We start from the raw sequence: 14,704 nt of genomic DNA, 5'->3' as shown, positions 1-14,704 counted from the left end.
GGGGGGGGGTGATGGTGTGAGGTCAGTCGACTGTGACAGACACACACAGGCTCATTATCTCATCAGTACAGCCTTTATGTAAAGCAGGTGGAGTTTCTCTCTGTGTTTGTGTGGCTGGATTTAATTTCAGAAGCGACTGAAGAAAGCGACAGTAAAAACCTAAACCCATGGGCCTGGTGAGTACGAGGACAATTCTCATATCATTTTGTAGTTTATTTTAATCTGTGTAACCACTAGCTTTATTCATGGTTAATAAATCCTTAGATAAAATAGCTTACTTTAAGTTAAGATGTGGAAGATCTTGAACGGTTCAAAGGATGCGTTTAAAAGAAAAAGGCTGTGACTTCCTGTGACCTCTGAAGCTTGGTACAGTCTGAGATTAGACCCAGGCTGCAGCTTTCTGTGCAAGCTCAGTGATCAGGAAATATCAGGCCTGTTTGTTCAAAACTTATTCTAACTTACTTAGAGTTTAAATTCAAATAAAACATGGAAAAAATTTAAAATATGGGACCTTTAATAATGGCTCATAACTGACCTATTAAACATTAGAAAACAATTAATTGTTAGTTACAACTTACAAACCTGGAAAGTGGCAGCCATGTGACAGAAATCAAGTTACTTAGATGTTTTAAAGCTCCATATTTCTGACTTTGTGTTTTGAAGTGTTGGTCCATAAGAAGATATATTTGTGGTTTTAAGAACCAAAAACCATCTCAGTGTAGTTTTCTGACTGTTTTCTGAGTGATCCAATAAAAATAAAGCAGATTTCAGGGTAAAAACACTCAGAGAAACCAAATCCTGCAAGGTTTGGATGGTGGGTCCAGGTGGGCGGGGCTTGGTGACTGCTTTGTTGTGACATCACAAAGTTCCAGAAGTCCTGACGGCTGGTTTTAAGGCTCAGTTTCTGAATACAGGCTGTGTGCATTTCTCTGTGGACTGAGGCTTTGATACTTTCACAGTATTAATATAGAAGCTAGAGCTGATCTATAATCACACTACACATGGACACACACCTTTACACTGGAGGAGCTTTAAAAAGAATAATAATAGAAGGAAACTGTCGATAAAATAATAGAATGCAGAGAACAGAGTGAGTGGTGTTCACAGAGAGGCTTCTCGTTTTGTGGCTTCTCCCTTCAGTCGCTTCACTGTTTGTTGTGGTTAAAAAAAACTTCTGCTTTCTGACACTGACTGACTGAAGCTTTCAGCCTGTGATCACTGATCACCGATCACACTGATCAGTGCTCAGGTTTTGATATTTGGGATAATCATCAACTGTATCGTGTGTTTTGGGATATTTGTTTACACACTCAAAAATCAGAGTTTTGCATTTCTGATGACAAGAAATCTCCGAAAACGCATCTCAAAAAGACAAAGCAATACAGCAAGGAAGTTATTTTTGACCACATGATCATCATTTCCTGTCTGTCGTTTCTGCAGAAAAACTCCCACCCTACAATGTTCCCGGGGGACATCGTGGAGTACCCCAGGAACAAGTACTTCTCCCACTACGCCATTTACTACGGAGAGAGAGACGGCGTTCCCTACGTGGCTCACCTGACATGTCGAGGTTGGTGTCGTCCTCAATTTCCTGTTTGTAATTAAGTCTTTAAAAGATTTTTTTTTTTAAATGGCGAGTGCAGTCAGAACATTTCAACTTATTGTCTAGAAATGTGAGTCTAGGAGACGGAAACTTTATTATATAAAACTGTTGAAGCAGGTGAAACAATGTCACTTTTTTGCAGGTCAGGTTTGTTTTAAAGTGTTTAAAAGTCTTATTTTGTGAAGATTTGGTTGTTCTTGGTTCTAGTGCAGCAACATTATTTAAAGATGTTTTTGTTTAAAGTTAATGAAACAAGTCGATTTCCCGCTCGGACTGATATTTCACTTCTTCTTCTAACAACAAATGTGCGCGCCCTCCAGTCGTTTGTATCATCATATCTGTTCATTCAAAACCCCTTCATGTGTGTGTTTGTCAGATTCAGACGCCAAGCTCCCGCTCTTTGGCCGAGCTCTGAGGTCAGAGGTCAAACTGGATCCACTGGAGATGCTGGGGAAAAAATACAAGGTGACACCCGGGCAGTTTCCATACAAACAATAATGACAATCACAAAGTCTTGGTGTTCTTCATCGCCTTCCCTTTGACGTGTCTCAGGTCAGCAACATGCTGGACGACTCGTTCTCGGCCAGAGACTTCCACAGCGTGGTGAAGCCGGCCATCGACGACATGATGGGCCGCGAGGTGACGTTCGACATCCTGTTTCACAACAGCGAGCACCAGGCCACGCTCTTCAGATATGGAGTCAAGAAGTCGGAGCAGGTTCGTCGTCACTCGTCACTCACTGTGTTTCTGTAGATTAAACTAAATTAAAATGGTTTTCAGACGCGTCATAAAACCGCTGAGAGATACGACTTCAGGGTTTAATAATTATCTCGGGGTAAAGAAGAATGAAATGAGGGTAAAACTAGTTGATGTGATATGAAATGGGTTTTTTCTGCTGCTCGAGGCGTCCGTTGGCTTCCACTTATCTCTGAAGAATCTGAAAATCTATTGTCTTTATTAATCTGACACAATAGACATCAAGTGTAGAGTTTCAGGAGTCTGCTGATTTATTTTCATACCACCAAGAAGTGAGTGGAAGACAATGGCTCCAAGGAAAAGCGAATAAAAAATCTGTATAATCTGCTTTTGAATTTCAACATAAGTAGCTGCAAAGTTGCAAACGCGGTGGTGAAATATCCTCATCCAGTGTAGACGTTATTGTTATTAATCTCTAGATCTGTAATCTGAAATCTGCAGCATCTGATCTCTGTGTATGTGTTTGTTTACATATTACGTGTGTGTGTGTGTGTGTGTGTGTGTGTGTGTGTGTGTGTGTGTGTGTGTGTGTGTGTGTGTGTGTTACAGATAGAGAAGATTTATGAATACATCATGCCGGCCTGGAAGAAGCTGTTTGAGAAGAAGAAACTGTGAGAAACTGTTTTACCTGCAGTTTTCACCTCAGCCACCGGAGGGAGCCGTCGCTCCCTGATCGCATGTAAGATTCAGAGAATAAACTTGAGATATTCTGAGTAAAAAGTCAAAGTTTTGTTACAATAAAGTCGTGATTTAGACAAAGAGAGTGGCCATATTACAAAATAAAGTTTTTATTTTAAGAGAAAAAATAAGGAAATGTTGTTCCTTAAGATTCAACTGGGCTTCATTCTGAGAACATTCTTAAAATATTTTAACTTTATTCTCAAAATGTCCAGATCCCAATACTCAGTTATTGTAAGATGAGAGGAAATTAATAGCTTTAATCTTTCTTGATTGTTTGTATGTATAAAAAAAAAAGATTATTTTCAGATGAGGAAAACTTTCAGGTTATTAAGTAATATAAAACTTCATTTAAATATCTGAAGAAAAGTCCTTATTTACAAGGAAAATCAAAGTTGTAATTTTATGGGGAAAAAACAATTAAATGTATTAGTGTGTGATTTTATATACTGTTGTTGTCATATTACTTTTGATTGTATTTTCTCATGAAGCTACGACGCACCTCAAAATCACATCTTACATACAGACATATGTAAGATGTGATTTTTGAGGTACGTCTTTTTTTTTGTACATGTTTGTTTTCATCAATATGTTTTCAACCAGAAACAGATGTTAAAGTTAATCATTTCAGGATGTGATGAAAAACAACTGCTGTCTCTGGTTCATGCTAATATTATCATTATTATTATTCTATGTGTTAATGTTTTTAAAAGAAGTGAAGAAATGTGCTGAAACGTGTGTGGTTTGATGATCTGTTGAGAATAAAGTTTCTTTTTATTTTAAGATTCTCTTATTTTTATTAAATTATTGATGCCAGTTGATTTCTATTGAAAACAGGTTGAAATAATCAAATAAACCAGATTTTAAATCATCTAACAGGATTTAATGTTTATTCTCAGGACTGCGTAATGAACTGATCATGTCTTTGTTCTAGAGCTGATTTGAAGAAGTCTGAAGTTCTGCTCATTATTTATTTATTATTTCAGTATTTACATTTTATTTGTTTTTCTCCTGTAAGAATCATCTCCTCGCTTCTGCTGCTCTAAATATGTGACAGGTCTAATAAACTCAGAACAACTTCACCTCACAATACAACAGCACTGCCCCTGAATCAGACACTCTGATTGGCTGTGACAGCACCCACTCGAGCCAATAGGAACGTCGCATTGAGTGACGTTAATCTAGACGTCACTTGCAAAGAAAGCAGCAATGCTCCAGACAAACGGTAAGACTGTCCAAATGTTTCCTAACTGCTGATGTCGGTGTATCGGTCGGAGAAAGCGCCGATTCTCTAGTTTACGGAGAAAAAAACGGCGCGTGTCCCGCTCTGACGGTCGCGGAGTAATGACGCACTAAAGACAACGTGGAGTTTTGGAAGCTTGTACGCTCCCACGTGCCCGAAGGTCGCTCCTGTTTCCACATTTCTGGCCCTGGAAACACCGAAACACACAGGAGTGCACAGGAAGCTGCTAATCTCTGACGTGATGTAAAGTTTTTATTAAATGGCAGAAGTTCAGAGGTCAGCGCGTTCAGGTGTAATAAATTAAAATGGTGCTGGCGCCCCCGTGTGGCGACACGTGTGTACTGCGTCCGCCGATGTCTACAGTCATACAGACAGAAAGCCTTTACTTGGACAAACAGAATTTAATTTTTATTATCAGGACTCCATAATTAATCATTTTCTTGCAGTGAAAACATATTAATACAAAATTACCTCCACCCTGAAAAGCTACAGTTTAAACTGCCAGGTCGTATAATAACGAGTATTTGAGATATAAGTAAAAATAAGTCAAATTAGTATTGTCACATCATCCCTTCCTTCCTTCCTTCCTTCCTTCCTTCCTTCCTTCCTTCCTTCCTTCCTTCCTTCCTTCCTTCCTTCCTTCCCTCCCTCTTCACAGTTTGGGTGCCACACCTTCAGCCTTCCTGTGTGTTTCTTGAAGCCATGATATCAGGATGTTGTTTGTCTCCGCCGGCCTCTCCATCTGAATCCAGTGTCCACACTCCTCGATGTGTCCTCTGCTCAGGTTCAGGATCTGGAATTAATAAGTAATAAATGTCAGATTGATTTCCAATAATCTATAATCACACAGGCTGCAGTTTGTCATGCTGCTGTTTTTCTCACCAAGTCCTCCATTCCTTTGGATAAGGCCGGCAGCAGGACGGGGTCTTTACCTGCTGTCACCATCAGAGCCGGCATCAGCAGCTGACACACACACACACACACACACACACACACACACACACACACACACACACACACACACACCCTTCAGTTTATTGGGATTTTTCTTGGGACATTCAAATCCTTCTCCAGGACCTCTGGAGTCACTTTCCAGGAGGTTTCTGTGGCTGGTGAAGGACTCCAGGATGTGCAGAAACCCAGTGTAGGTGGAGGTGTTTCACATGTGCAACAAACCTTTCCAGTGGGTTGAGAACACATCCACCTCCAGCTCACGTCACCGTTACGATACCAGTTCAGCGGCCTCCTGTCAAACAACACGAGGCGATTATTGCTGATTCACAAAAATGCAAAATACAAAATGTTAGAGATCAACTGCCTCGTAACAACTAGGCCTGAAGCTCCTGATGATTTTATTTTGAAATAAGACCAGAAGTGTGTGTGTTGTTATGATTATTTTCTTTATCAGTTAATTATTGATTATTTTCTCAAATTAATTCATTGATAGCTTTGTCCGGAGCTGAAGTCTGTCGGCCGTGTTTGATGTGTCGAGTCTGAGCCACCTGAAGCCGTTCTCCTTGTACTGGCTGACGTAGTACTGCAGGTCGGCCTCCGTCAGCATGGAGCTCCTGGGAATCTGCTCGGGCAGACCCACGAACAGACCTCCTGCAACACAGCGCCGACAGCACAGGTTGGTGTCTAATGAGCTGACAAGAATCTGATTCATCTGTGAGATAATTAGCAGGAAATCCTCTGACCTCGAGCACAGACGCCTGCCGTGCTTATGGCCGGACTGTTCACCTGAGGAGAAGACAACATCACCTGTGTACACCTGTCATATATATATATGTATACTTGTGTGTGTGTGTGTGTGTGTGTGTGCTCACGTCTCCGCTGCTGTAAAAGAAAATCTTGAACGTTCTCTCCAGGTTCTTCTCCAGCTCGGCCTCTGCAACGCCCTGCAGCACACACGTGTCCCGTTAAATCTTGAGAGCCAGGTTAGCTGTTTCCTCCTGCTTCCAGTCTTTATGCTAAGCTAAGCTAACCAGGTTGCAATATGAGACTGATACCTACTCTGACATCTCGCCGTCTGGAAAGTGGATCAGCACATTTCACAAGAAGCCATAAGAAAATGAATTTATCAATGTAAGAAAATGGGTCTTTTTTTTTTTGTTAATGTTAACAAATCCCATGAAGAGACCAAAACCAGGGCGGCCTGGGAGTTTGGAGGTTGGGTCGAGGACTGTTCGGCGAGGTAACCAGCTTCCTCCTCCTGAGCCGAGTCCTTTACCTGTGCAGGTGTTGGTGTTAGCGTGCTGCAGACAGACTCACTGGCTTCTGGAAGTAGAGCTGGTAGTCAAATATGGGAAGAGCCTTCACTTTCTCTGCAGGAGGCGCAGAGGGATCAGCTGGGAACAGCGGAGTGTTCAGAGACGCCACAGCCCTTCACACACAAGACAAACACAGTTTACTCCTGTTCAACACTCCAGTGTAAACCTGTTGATGTGTGTGTGTGTGTGTGTGTGTGTGTGTGTGTGTGTGTGTGTGTGTGTGTTTACCTGACTCTCTCAGGGAAATACTGAGCCATGTTCCAGACCAGGGCGCCGCCCCAGTCATGTCCCACCAGGGTGACCTGTGGGATGGACTGGGACACAGACCAGAGTCTGCTTTGACATTTCAAATGAAGGGAAATATGTGGGTTGACCACAGATATCTGCAGCAAGTTTTATGTCTTTGCAAGGTTATTTTCTCCAGCACTCTTGTCATCACCTAATTTAATTTGTCATCAATCACTGTGCTGCTGAGGTAAGAGTGAGTGTGATGTGCTGTCACTCACCATTTTGTCAAGAAATGTGATTAAATCCTGGAAAAGGACAGAAACCATCACAGCAGTGTGAGTGTGGTGGTCACGGCAACAATGAATCTGTTCACATATGACATTTTGTGTGTGTGTGTGTGTGTGTGTGTGTGTGTGTGTGTGTGTGTGTGTTTGTACCTTGCAGAGCTGCTCTTGAGAATATTCCTCTATGTCTGTTGGTGAGAAAATGACATGTGACACAGTTAATGAGGTAAAAACATTAATATAATATAATATTAGTAAATTCATGTTTTTAGTCCTGTGATTTTTTATTGCAAACATGTATATTCTACATTTATATACTATTTTATCATATCTGGATAAACATACTGCATTTATTATATGGTATTTTTCTCTATTACTGAATGTGTGTATCTATTTAATCTCATCTGGGTGGATGCTGCTCATTGGATAATAAACTACATTATTAATACTTACATCCAGTGTAATAAATTAATGTCAAACTAAATATTCTGATATGAAATATCAGCTGTCTAGCCTCCAGCCATGAGCAGCTCCTTGGTCAGCAGTTTGTTTTGTGTTTGTTCACTCCAGAGATGGACTCACGGACAGGTGTACGCACCTGGCGGCGCCGTGGACTCTCCATACCCCTTCATGTCCAGAGCCAACACCCTGAACCCTGCTGCTGCCACAGCTGGGATCTGCCACAGCAGAGAGGAAGGAAACTGTAAGTGACAGTCTGGTGTCTGACTGATTTTAGAGTCAACATGTAGTAAAGCTCCAGGTCAAGGTCACCTGATGCCTCCAGGAGTACCAGCTCTCAGGGAAGCCGTGACACAGCACAACCGGTGGACCTGAGCCCATTTCAACATAGTGAGTCCTGACACCAGGCTGAGACAGAGAGAGAGGAATGATCCTTTAAAAACACCAGAAAACACCATCATTTTCTCACCTACATGACTGACACTGATCCACATATTTACCCTGATGGTGACGTATCCATGTGACACCTCATCAGGGCTGCAGGACGGTACGAAACTCTCTGCTCTGACAGCCTGGAAAGCAAGTTAGCATGTTAGCGTGGCACATAGGATATTTATTTAATTGCCCTCTCATTTAATGTGTTATTTTGCTCCTTTAAATGTGTGATTGTGTATATATAAATATGTTTGTAATTCAGGCACGAGACCACCTGTGAGGCTATTTAAACTGTGGGCGAGCTGCTTTCTTCTGTTAGCAGTTAGCAGTTAGCATCTTTCCAGTAAAACCTCTGAAGCTTTCTGTTTTGTGTAATGTTATGCACTTTAGATCATTTTGTATAAATGTTAAATGTTTAACTGGAGTCAGCTTAAATTCTGTGGGCGCAACATTAGCATGCTAATGTTAGCACCAAATAGACCACATCTGTTTGTTTACTTTCTTTTTCTGCATCTCTCACATCAGCCCAACATCAGCCTTCTGTCTACTTGTAACCCCATAGAGGAGAACTGGTCTGCACCTGAACTCCAGTAAAACCAGCCAGTTTGTCCAGAGCGTCGTCCAGACTTGCCACCAGGATAGCCTTGATCCCCGCTGCCTCTGCCGCCTTCACACCCTCCTCATCTGCATCCAGCCACACGGCCTGAAAGACGACGCACAGCTGGGCTCAGAGGGTCCTGATGTGCTGACACCAGGGTCGACTGAAAACTTTTATCTGATGGAAAAATTATAAAGCTACTTGTCTCCAAAACAATTCACTATTCGATCATATTAGTGGCGTCCACCTGTTGTGATGTCACTCCCAGCTGCTGCAGAGCGGAGCTGAACATGGCGGGCTCAGGGACCCTGTGACCTGAGCGGCAGGACTGGAGGACCAGGTCAAAATGCCCCCCCAGCAGAGAGAGAAGGCGGGCCGGACCGTCTCCAGTGGCGCTGTCATCTAGCCAGTGATTGGCCAGCACAGCTGTGAGTAACCCTGAGGGGAGGGGGTTGATGTAATATTATCACCTTTAATCATATTATCATGTGTGTGTGTGTGTGTGTGTGTAAAGGTGTGTGTGTGTGTGTGTGTAAAGTGTGTGTGTGTGTGTGTGTGTAAAGGTGTGTTGTTGTGTACCACTGCGGCGCAGACTCGCAGCCGTCTTCAGCACAGCTGGTTGGACGTCCATCATGGCCGCTCTGAGCGCCTCCAGCAGGCTTCTAACTGACCAATCAGACGGCAGAGTGACACCCCTGACCTGCGCCTCCTTCATACACTCCTCCTCAAACACTGGTATCATCTACACACACACACACACACACACAGAGTCAAACAAACACAGCCCCACAGATGCAATAGAGGAGGTAGACTTGACTTCACCCACCTGAGAGAGTGTCATCTCGCCTCTCTCCGCCCGCCTCATGGCGCCGTCCGTGTGCAACGCAACGCTGCACAGGAAATCCCTGAGAACCACAACAAAACAACAAGATCAGATATGTTTAAAATCTATAAGAGTCGATCAGGTGACACTGAGGTGAGATCAAAGGAGGCTGAAGGTAACGGCCCCCGCTCACTTTCCATCATCTGCTCATCAGCTCTGCTGTCTCATCCAGCTGCTCACCTGTTTCACATTTGCACCGTACTTCAACCTGCCTGACCTTCTACCTGAGTTCTGTTTCCTGTTTCCTGCATCTGCCTATAAGCCTGTTATTGCACATTAAAGTTGCTTGACTGCATCAGTGATGCTGCTGTGGATCATCCCAGCCTGCGCTCTTATCAGCAAACCTTCATTTGAATGAAGAAACCAGCACAACAAGCTTCACATTCTCAAAGTAACTAAGTACATTTACTTAAGTACAATCTTTAGATACTTGTACTTGAGTATTTTGATTTTCTGATACTTTATGCTTCACTACATTTCAGGGACAAATATTTCTAACTAATTACGTTTATTTAATTATTGAATAAATGATGGAGAAAAAGTATGTGAACACTTTTCTGCTTTAAATGGAAACTGAATTGAAATAATTTCCTCCTGTTCCTAAACTCTCTGTTTTATCTACTTGAGCGTGAACATCAGATGGACAGAATTTGAATAAAACACCCAACATGTGATGAAAGGAACATTTATATTATTGCGTTCATGTGTGGTGAAATGAACAACATTTTTCATGCAGAATATTTGTAAAACAAGTTTGACCAGAACAACGTAAAAAATAAAATGTTTAACGTCAGAAAAAAATGAAGGAGCACATTAACTACACAACCAGCAGATTCTGTAGATACTTATAACTAATTGTAGCTGGTCTGACTGGTGTGTGCAGCAGGACAGGACAGGACAGGACAGGACAGGACAGGACAGGACAGACAAAGACATGAATAAACAAGGAAACGTCGCAGTGCTGGAACTCATCATGTATCTTATCCTGCCAATAACCCTATTCACAGGTGTCCATTTACTTTTGTGACTTTTTCTTCTAAATTTGCAGTAAAATCTGTTTAAATCTTATTCAGTATTTTAGTTTTCACATGCAGACTTAACAACACTCAAGCAACAACAAGCTTCTTATATTTTTAATAAAGTTTTATCACATTTATCTGCAATTCAAACTACAAGATTATTTAATAATCTTTATGCATTTTACGATGATGATGGTTTATGTTTTTGTTTAACCTTAGTCTTTAATTTAAAAGTTTCAAATGTCTCTGGTTATTTTTTATAGTGTGGTGATGTTGCATAACAGACTCCTTACCCGGGCAGGTTGTGCAACTCCTCCATCTTGTGGAAAACTGCATCCGGTCGAGAGGAGACGGCAACTCCCCAGAAGCTGAACAGGACGACTTTGTGCTCAGCCATGTCGTCTGAGTCTGACTGAGCAGCTGTAATTATTCTCTTCTCTCTCAGGCCTGCGTCTCCTCTGCTGCTGCAGCTGCTCTGAACTGCCTCTGCTCAGGCATTGGGTAACTTTGCCCTCTGTACAGACTCACAGACAAGCTCCGCCCACTTGTCACAGTTTGACTCAGATAACAAACAAACAGATGACACCACCTCTAGGTCAGAGTGGAAGTGTGTTCTTATCTACAGTTTTATCATGCACACAAGAAGAAGAACATTTCAAAGCATCAAAAATATGAAATATAAAAAGATTGAGTCTAAACTATTTGCAGTCAGTTTTTGTGATGAATTATAACTAAATGTAAAAAATAATTGCACAACAAAGACACAGACACACATTTCTGTTGCAGGTGTACTCCTTTTATTTCCAAACCTGAAGTCAGTATAGGTCAGTGATTTGAATTCCTCCCACATGAAGTTCTGGATCAAAGGTCCCATATAGTCTAAAGGTAGACGTCCGTGTGTTGTTTGATTATAAAGCAGGTCTAGGTTAAATCAGTAGTAAAAAAAACAGGAAGTAGGTGTATTTACATTGTTGTGACATGTTGTTTGACTTCTCCACAATCTATTTACATCTGCCTTCATCCGATGTGTCGTATGTACATTCTTAAGTTTGTTATTTGTTTTATTTGCAGTTTCACACCTTCCAACACTATTAAACCTTTGGACAACACCAATGTGTCCGGAGTCATAATGTGAGGAAGATATTGATTTAAAATAATATATTACAAGACTTATTTACATGTGAAAGCAATAAGTTGTTGTATTTTTTACAAGGTAAAATGATTTATGTGTCTCAATATTCATCTTTCACTTTTAGTCTTTATGTTTCTTTAAACAGAAGACGAGCCTTCGTCCTACAGCTCGCACAGAGAGACTGACGAGCCGAAGAGCCTCAGCTGAAACCCCACCCTGAACACGGGGTAGACGGGTTCAGTGAAGGTGGTGTTGAAGGTGTGGAGGTGGGTCACTGTGGGAGAGGAGACACTGTAGAAGGAGAGAGTACCAGCAGGCCAGTCCAGATACACTCCCACTCTGTTGGAGAGGGAAGATGGGGAACACGTGTCTCTTCCTTTGCTTTTGTGATGAACAGAGTAAGTCGTCCCAGAGCAGTACAGACTCCAGGACTGATCGTTCCCTCCCAGTAAGCAGTCAGCACCTTCTCCTTTCCTGTTGATTCCTCTGTAGGTCAGTCCAACGCAGACCATTCCCTTCCATTCGACCTCCCAGTAACAGCGCCCAGTCAGACCAGTTTGACACAGCAGCTGAAGGCAGTCGTCAAATCTGTCGGGGTGATCGGGGTAGGGCTGCTGTTCTCTCACTGTTGCCACCTTTCTGTTGTTGTCGGACAGTTTGAGGTTTCTGTGTGCTGTGTTCGGGTCGAGTGAGAGTTCACAGGCATCTGCAACAACAACAAAGCCGAGTTTCATATGATACAGTTATAAAACAAGAAGACATTTATTATCACTGTGACCTCTCAAGCTACAGACACTTACACTTCCTCAGACCTGGTTTCAACTGCCCGGCTCCACCGTGGTCCACTCTGAGGGAGGATACAAACATTCAGAACAGTATATTCTCTCAGATTATGGACACATGCAACATGCAATAGAGTTAGTGATGCAAGTCCAGTTACACGCGCAAATGGTTATACAGTTAGATTTGGTTGCAAATTGGCGGCTCCCTGCTTAAATATGTGTTAGCAAGCATCAGGAGAATCACCAAAACAACAAAGGCATATAAATGATACAAGGGAAGTACTCTAAACTAAATAAACTTATGTAACCTGTAGGGGGAAAATTCTTTATTACTAGTGTTTGATTGTTAGATATAGAATAGAGTAGTTATAATTACAACCAAATGTTATCTCTGACTGCACTTAATGGCCCGGCCCTGGGAGGGAGCAACGGACCTATAGAGGGTGGGTTAAACGAACTAGGAGAGCTCTAGTCAGTCTGAGCCTGACATCTCTGACTCGTTTGATCAAACTATTGCTATGACTTTGTTTGACTCCATTTTTTTGTTCTCTGTCTGTTTTACACTTGCTTGGAGTGATTAAAATAAACATCAAAACCTTACAAGGTGTTCTCCTTTGAAGCTTTCTCAACAAACACTCTATGGATTTCCACCACATAACCTACATGGAGGATTCTAGCAAAGCCTAACTTGTCATACCGTCAAGAGAAACCCTCAACAACATTTATTTATCGATTTTTATTCCGGGTTTGCCGTGTGTGAGAGATGTAAGTCAAGCTGTAGGGAGGTTTAAACCTCTCTGACTTTCTACCTTTCTACTTTCTGACCTGATCATTGATGGAAAAAATTGTTCCACAGTCTACTGCCTCTATCAGACATCAGTTCTGCCCACAGCAAGTTTCTCCATACCTGAGAGTGTCCAGTCTCCAGTCTGGATCCTCCAGTCCAGCAGACAGAAGCTTCAGTCCTGAGTCTCCTGGATGATTGTAGCTCAGGTCCAGCTCTCTCAGGTGGGAGGGGTTGGAGCTCAGAGCTGAGGCCAGAGAAGCACAGCCTTCCTCTGTGACCTGACATCCTGACAGACTGAACACACAAAACAACACACAGGAACCCTCTGTCAACACCTGCTGCTCTGTTAAACTGTCAGATAAACAGGTTGATGGATCCTGACCTGAGAGTCTTCAGTGTACAGAGTGGACTCTCCAGTCCAGCAGACAACAGCTTCACTCCTGAGTCCTGCAGGTCGTTGTTACTCAGGTCCAGGTGTCTCAGTCTAGAGGACTGGGAGCTGAGGACTGAGGCCAGAGCTCTACAGCTTCTCTCTGAGAGGTTACAGTCACTCAGTCTGAAGAAACAACAAACAAAAACATGATTATACTGCTTAGACCAAACTATCCTGAATTGATCCAGTTACTTATGTACTTACACAGCTTTGTTAGAGACTTTGACCACTGGCAGCAGCTTCAGAAGAGCCTCCTCTGAAGCAGAGTAGTTCTTCAGGTCAAACACGTCCAGATGTTCTTCTGAGGACAGTAAGATGAAGACCAGAGCTGACCATTGAGCAGGAGACAGTTTATTTGTGCAGAGACTTCCTGATCTCAGGGACTGTTGGATCTGCTCCACTAGAGAACGATCATTCAGTTCATTCAGACAGTGGAACAGGTTGATGCTTTTCTCTGCAGAGGGAGTCTCTTCGATCTTCTTCTTGATGTACTGGACTGTTTCCTGATTGGTCTGTGAGCCACTTCCTGTCTGTGTCATCAGACCTCGTAGGAGAGTCTGATTGGTCTGCAGTGAAAGACCCAGGAGGAAGCGGAGGAACAAGTCCAGGTGTCCATTTGGACTCTGTAAGGCCTCGTCCACAGCTCTCTGGTAGAAATTTGTCTCTGCAGATTTGTCTTGTCTTGGTTCAGACTTCTTGGAGGTTGATTGTTCTTCTGACAGCAGATTGAGTCCAGACTTGATGAAGGTCAGATGGACATGAAGAGCAGCCAGAAACTCCTGAACACTCAGATGGACGAAGCAGAACACCTTGTCCTGGTACAGGCCTCTCTCCTCTTTAAAGATCTGTGTAAACAGTCCTGAGTACACTGAGGCTGCTCTGATATCGATGCCACACTCTTTCAGGTCTGATTCATAGAAGATCAGGTTTCCTTTCTGCAGCTGCTCAAAAGCCAGTTTTCCCAGAGACTCAATCATCTTCCTGCTCTCTGGACTCCAGTGTGGATCTGTCTCAGATCCTCCATCATACTTGACCTTCTTCAGTTTTAGCTGAACCACCAGGAAGTGGATGTACATCTCAGTCAGGGTCTTGGGCAGCTCTCCTCCCTCTCTGG

The 14,704-nt window shown here is 42.7% G+C and overlaps 3 protein-coding genes across 3 annotated transcripts in view; 1 reads left to right on the top strand and 2 right to left on the bottom strand.

Annotated features, from left to right (window-relative positions):
* Positions 1 to 17: 17 nt before the first annotated feature.
* On the top strand, positions 18 to 3,820 carry plaat1l (phospholipase A and acyltransferase 1-like). The gene is made up of 5 exons (XM_087180262.1): positions 18 to 176; positions 1,441 to 1,570; positions 1,980 to 2,068; positions 2,156 to 2,320; positions 2,909 to 3,820. Exons 1-5 carry the CDS (start codon positions 168 to 170, stop codon positions 2,972 to 2,974), a joined length of 459 nt encoding a protein of 152 aa, XP_087036388.1. The 5' UTR covers positions 18 to 167; the 3' UTR covers positions 2,975 to 3,820.
* An 841-nt stretch (positions 3,821 to 4,661) lies between these two features.
* On the bottom strand, positions 4,662 to 10,969 carry ephx2 (epoxide hydrolase 2, cytoplasmic). The gene is made up of 18 exons (XM_023429823.2): positions 10,750 to 10,969; positions 9,381 to 9,459; positions 9,134 to 9,296; positions 8,802 to 8,992; positions 8,537 to 8,659; positions 8,022 to 8,093; positions 7,834 to 7,929; positions 7,661 to 7,739; positions 7,216 to 7,250; positions 7,057 to 7,083; positions 6,779 to 6,864; positions 6,552 to 6,663; positions 6,107 to 6,178; positions 5,978 to 6,020; positions 5,783 to 5,885; positions 5,457 to 5,526; positions 5,163 to 5,243; positions 4,662 to 5,073 (listed from the first exon to the last, which is right to left on the bottom strand). The coding sequence occupies exons 1-18, from the start codon at positions 10,851 to 10,853 to the stop codon at positions 4,933 to 4,935; spliced, it is 1,677 nt and encodes a 558-aa protein (XP_023285591.1). The 5' UTR covers positions 10,854 to 10,969; the 3' UTR covers positions 4,662 to 4,932.
* Positions 10,970 to 11,230: 261 nt separating this feature from the next.
* LOC111672400 (uncharacterized) overlaps positions 11,231 to 14,704 on the bottom strand; it is an 8,951-nt gene continuing 5,477 nt past the window's right edge. The window contains exons 11-15 of the mRNA XM_087180270.1: positions 13,795 to 14,700; positions 13,540 to 13,713; positions 13,278 to 13,451; positions 12,389 to 12,435; positions 11,231 to 12,294 (exon numbers count right to left, since the gene is read on the bottom strand). Coding sequence (XP_087036396.1) covers positions 11,750 to 12,294; positions 12,389 to 12,435; positions 13,278 to 13,451; positions 13,540 to 13,713; positions 13,795 to 14,700 — 1,846 coding nt within the window. The 3' untranslated portion in view covers positions 11,231 to 11,749. The remainder of the gene's footprint in view (positions 12,295 to 12,388; positions 12,436 to 13,277; positions 13,452 to 13,539; positions 13,714 to 13,794; positions 14,701 to 14,704) is intronic.

Source organism: Seriola lalandi, unplaced genomic scaffold (assembly GCF_002814215.2).
Source record: "Seriola lalandi dorsalis isolate HSWRI2012SDOR001 ecotype SW California unplaced genomic scaffold, Sedor1 jcf7180002054899, whole genome shotgun sequence".
Taxonomy (NCBI): domain Eukaryota; kingdom Metazoa; phylum Chordata; class Actinopteri; order Carangiformes; family Carangidae; genus Seriola; species Seriola lalandi.
Note: the sequence above shows the minus strand (reverse complement) of the source record. Positions and strands in the feature narration are given on the sequence as shown.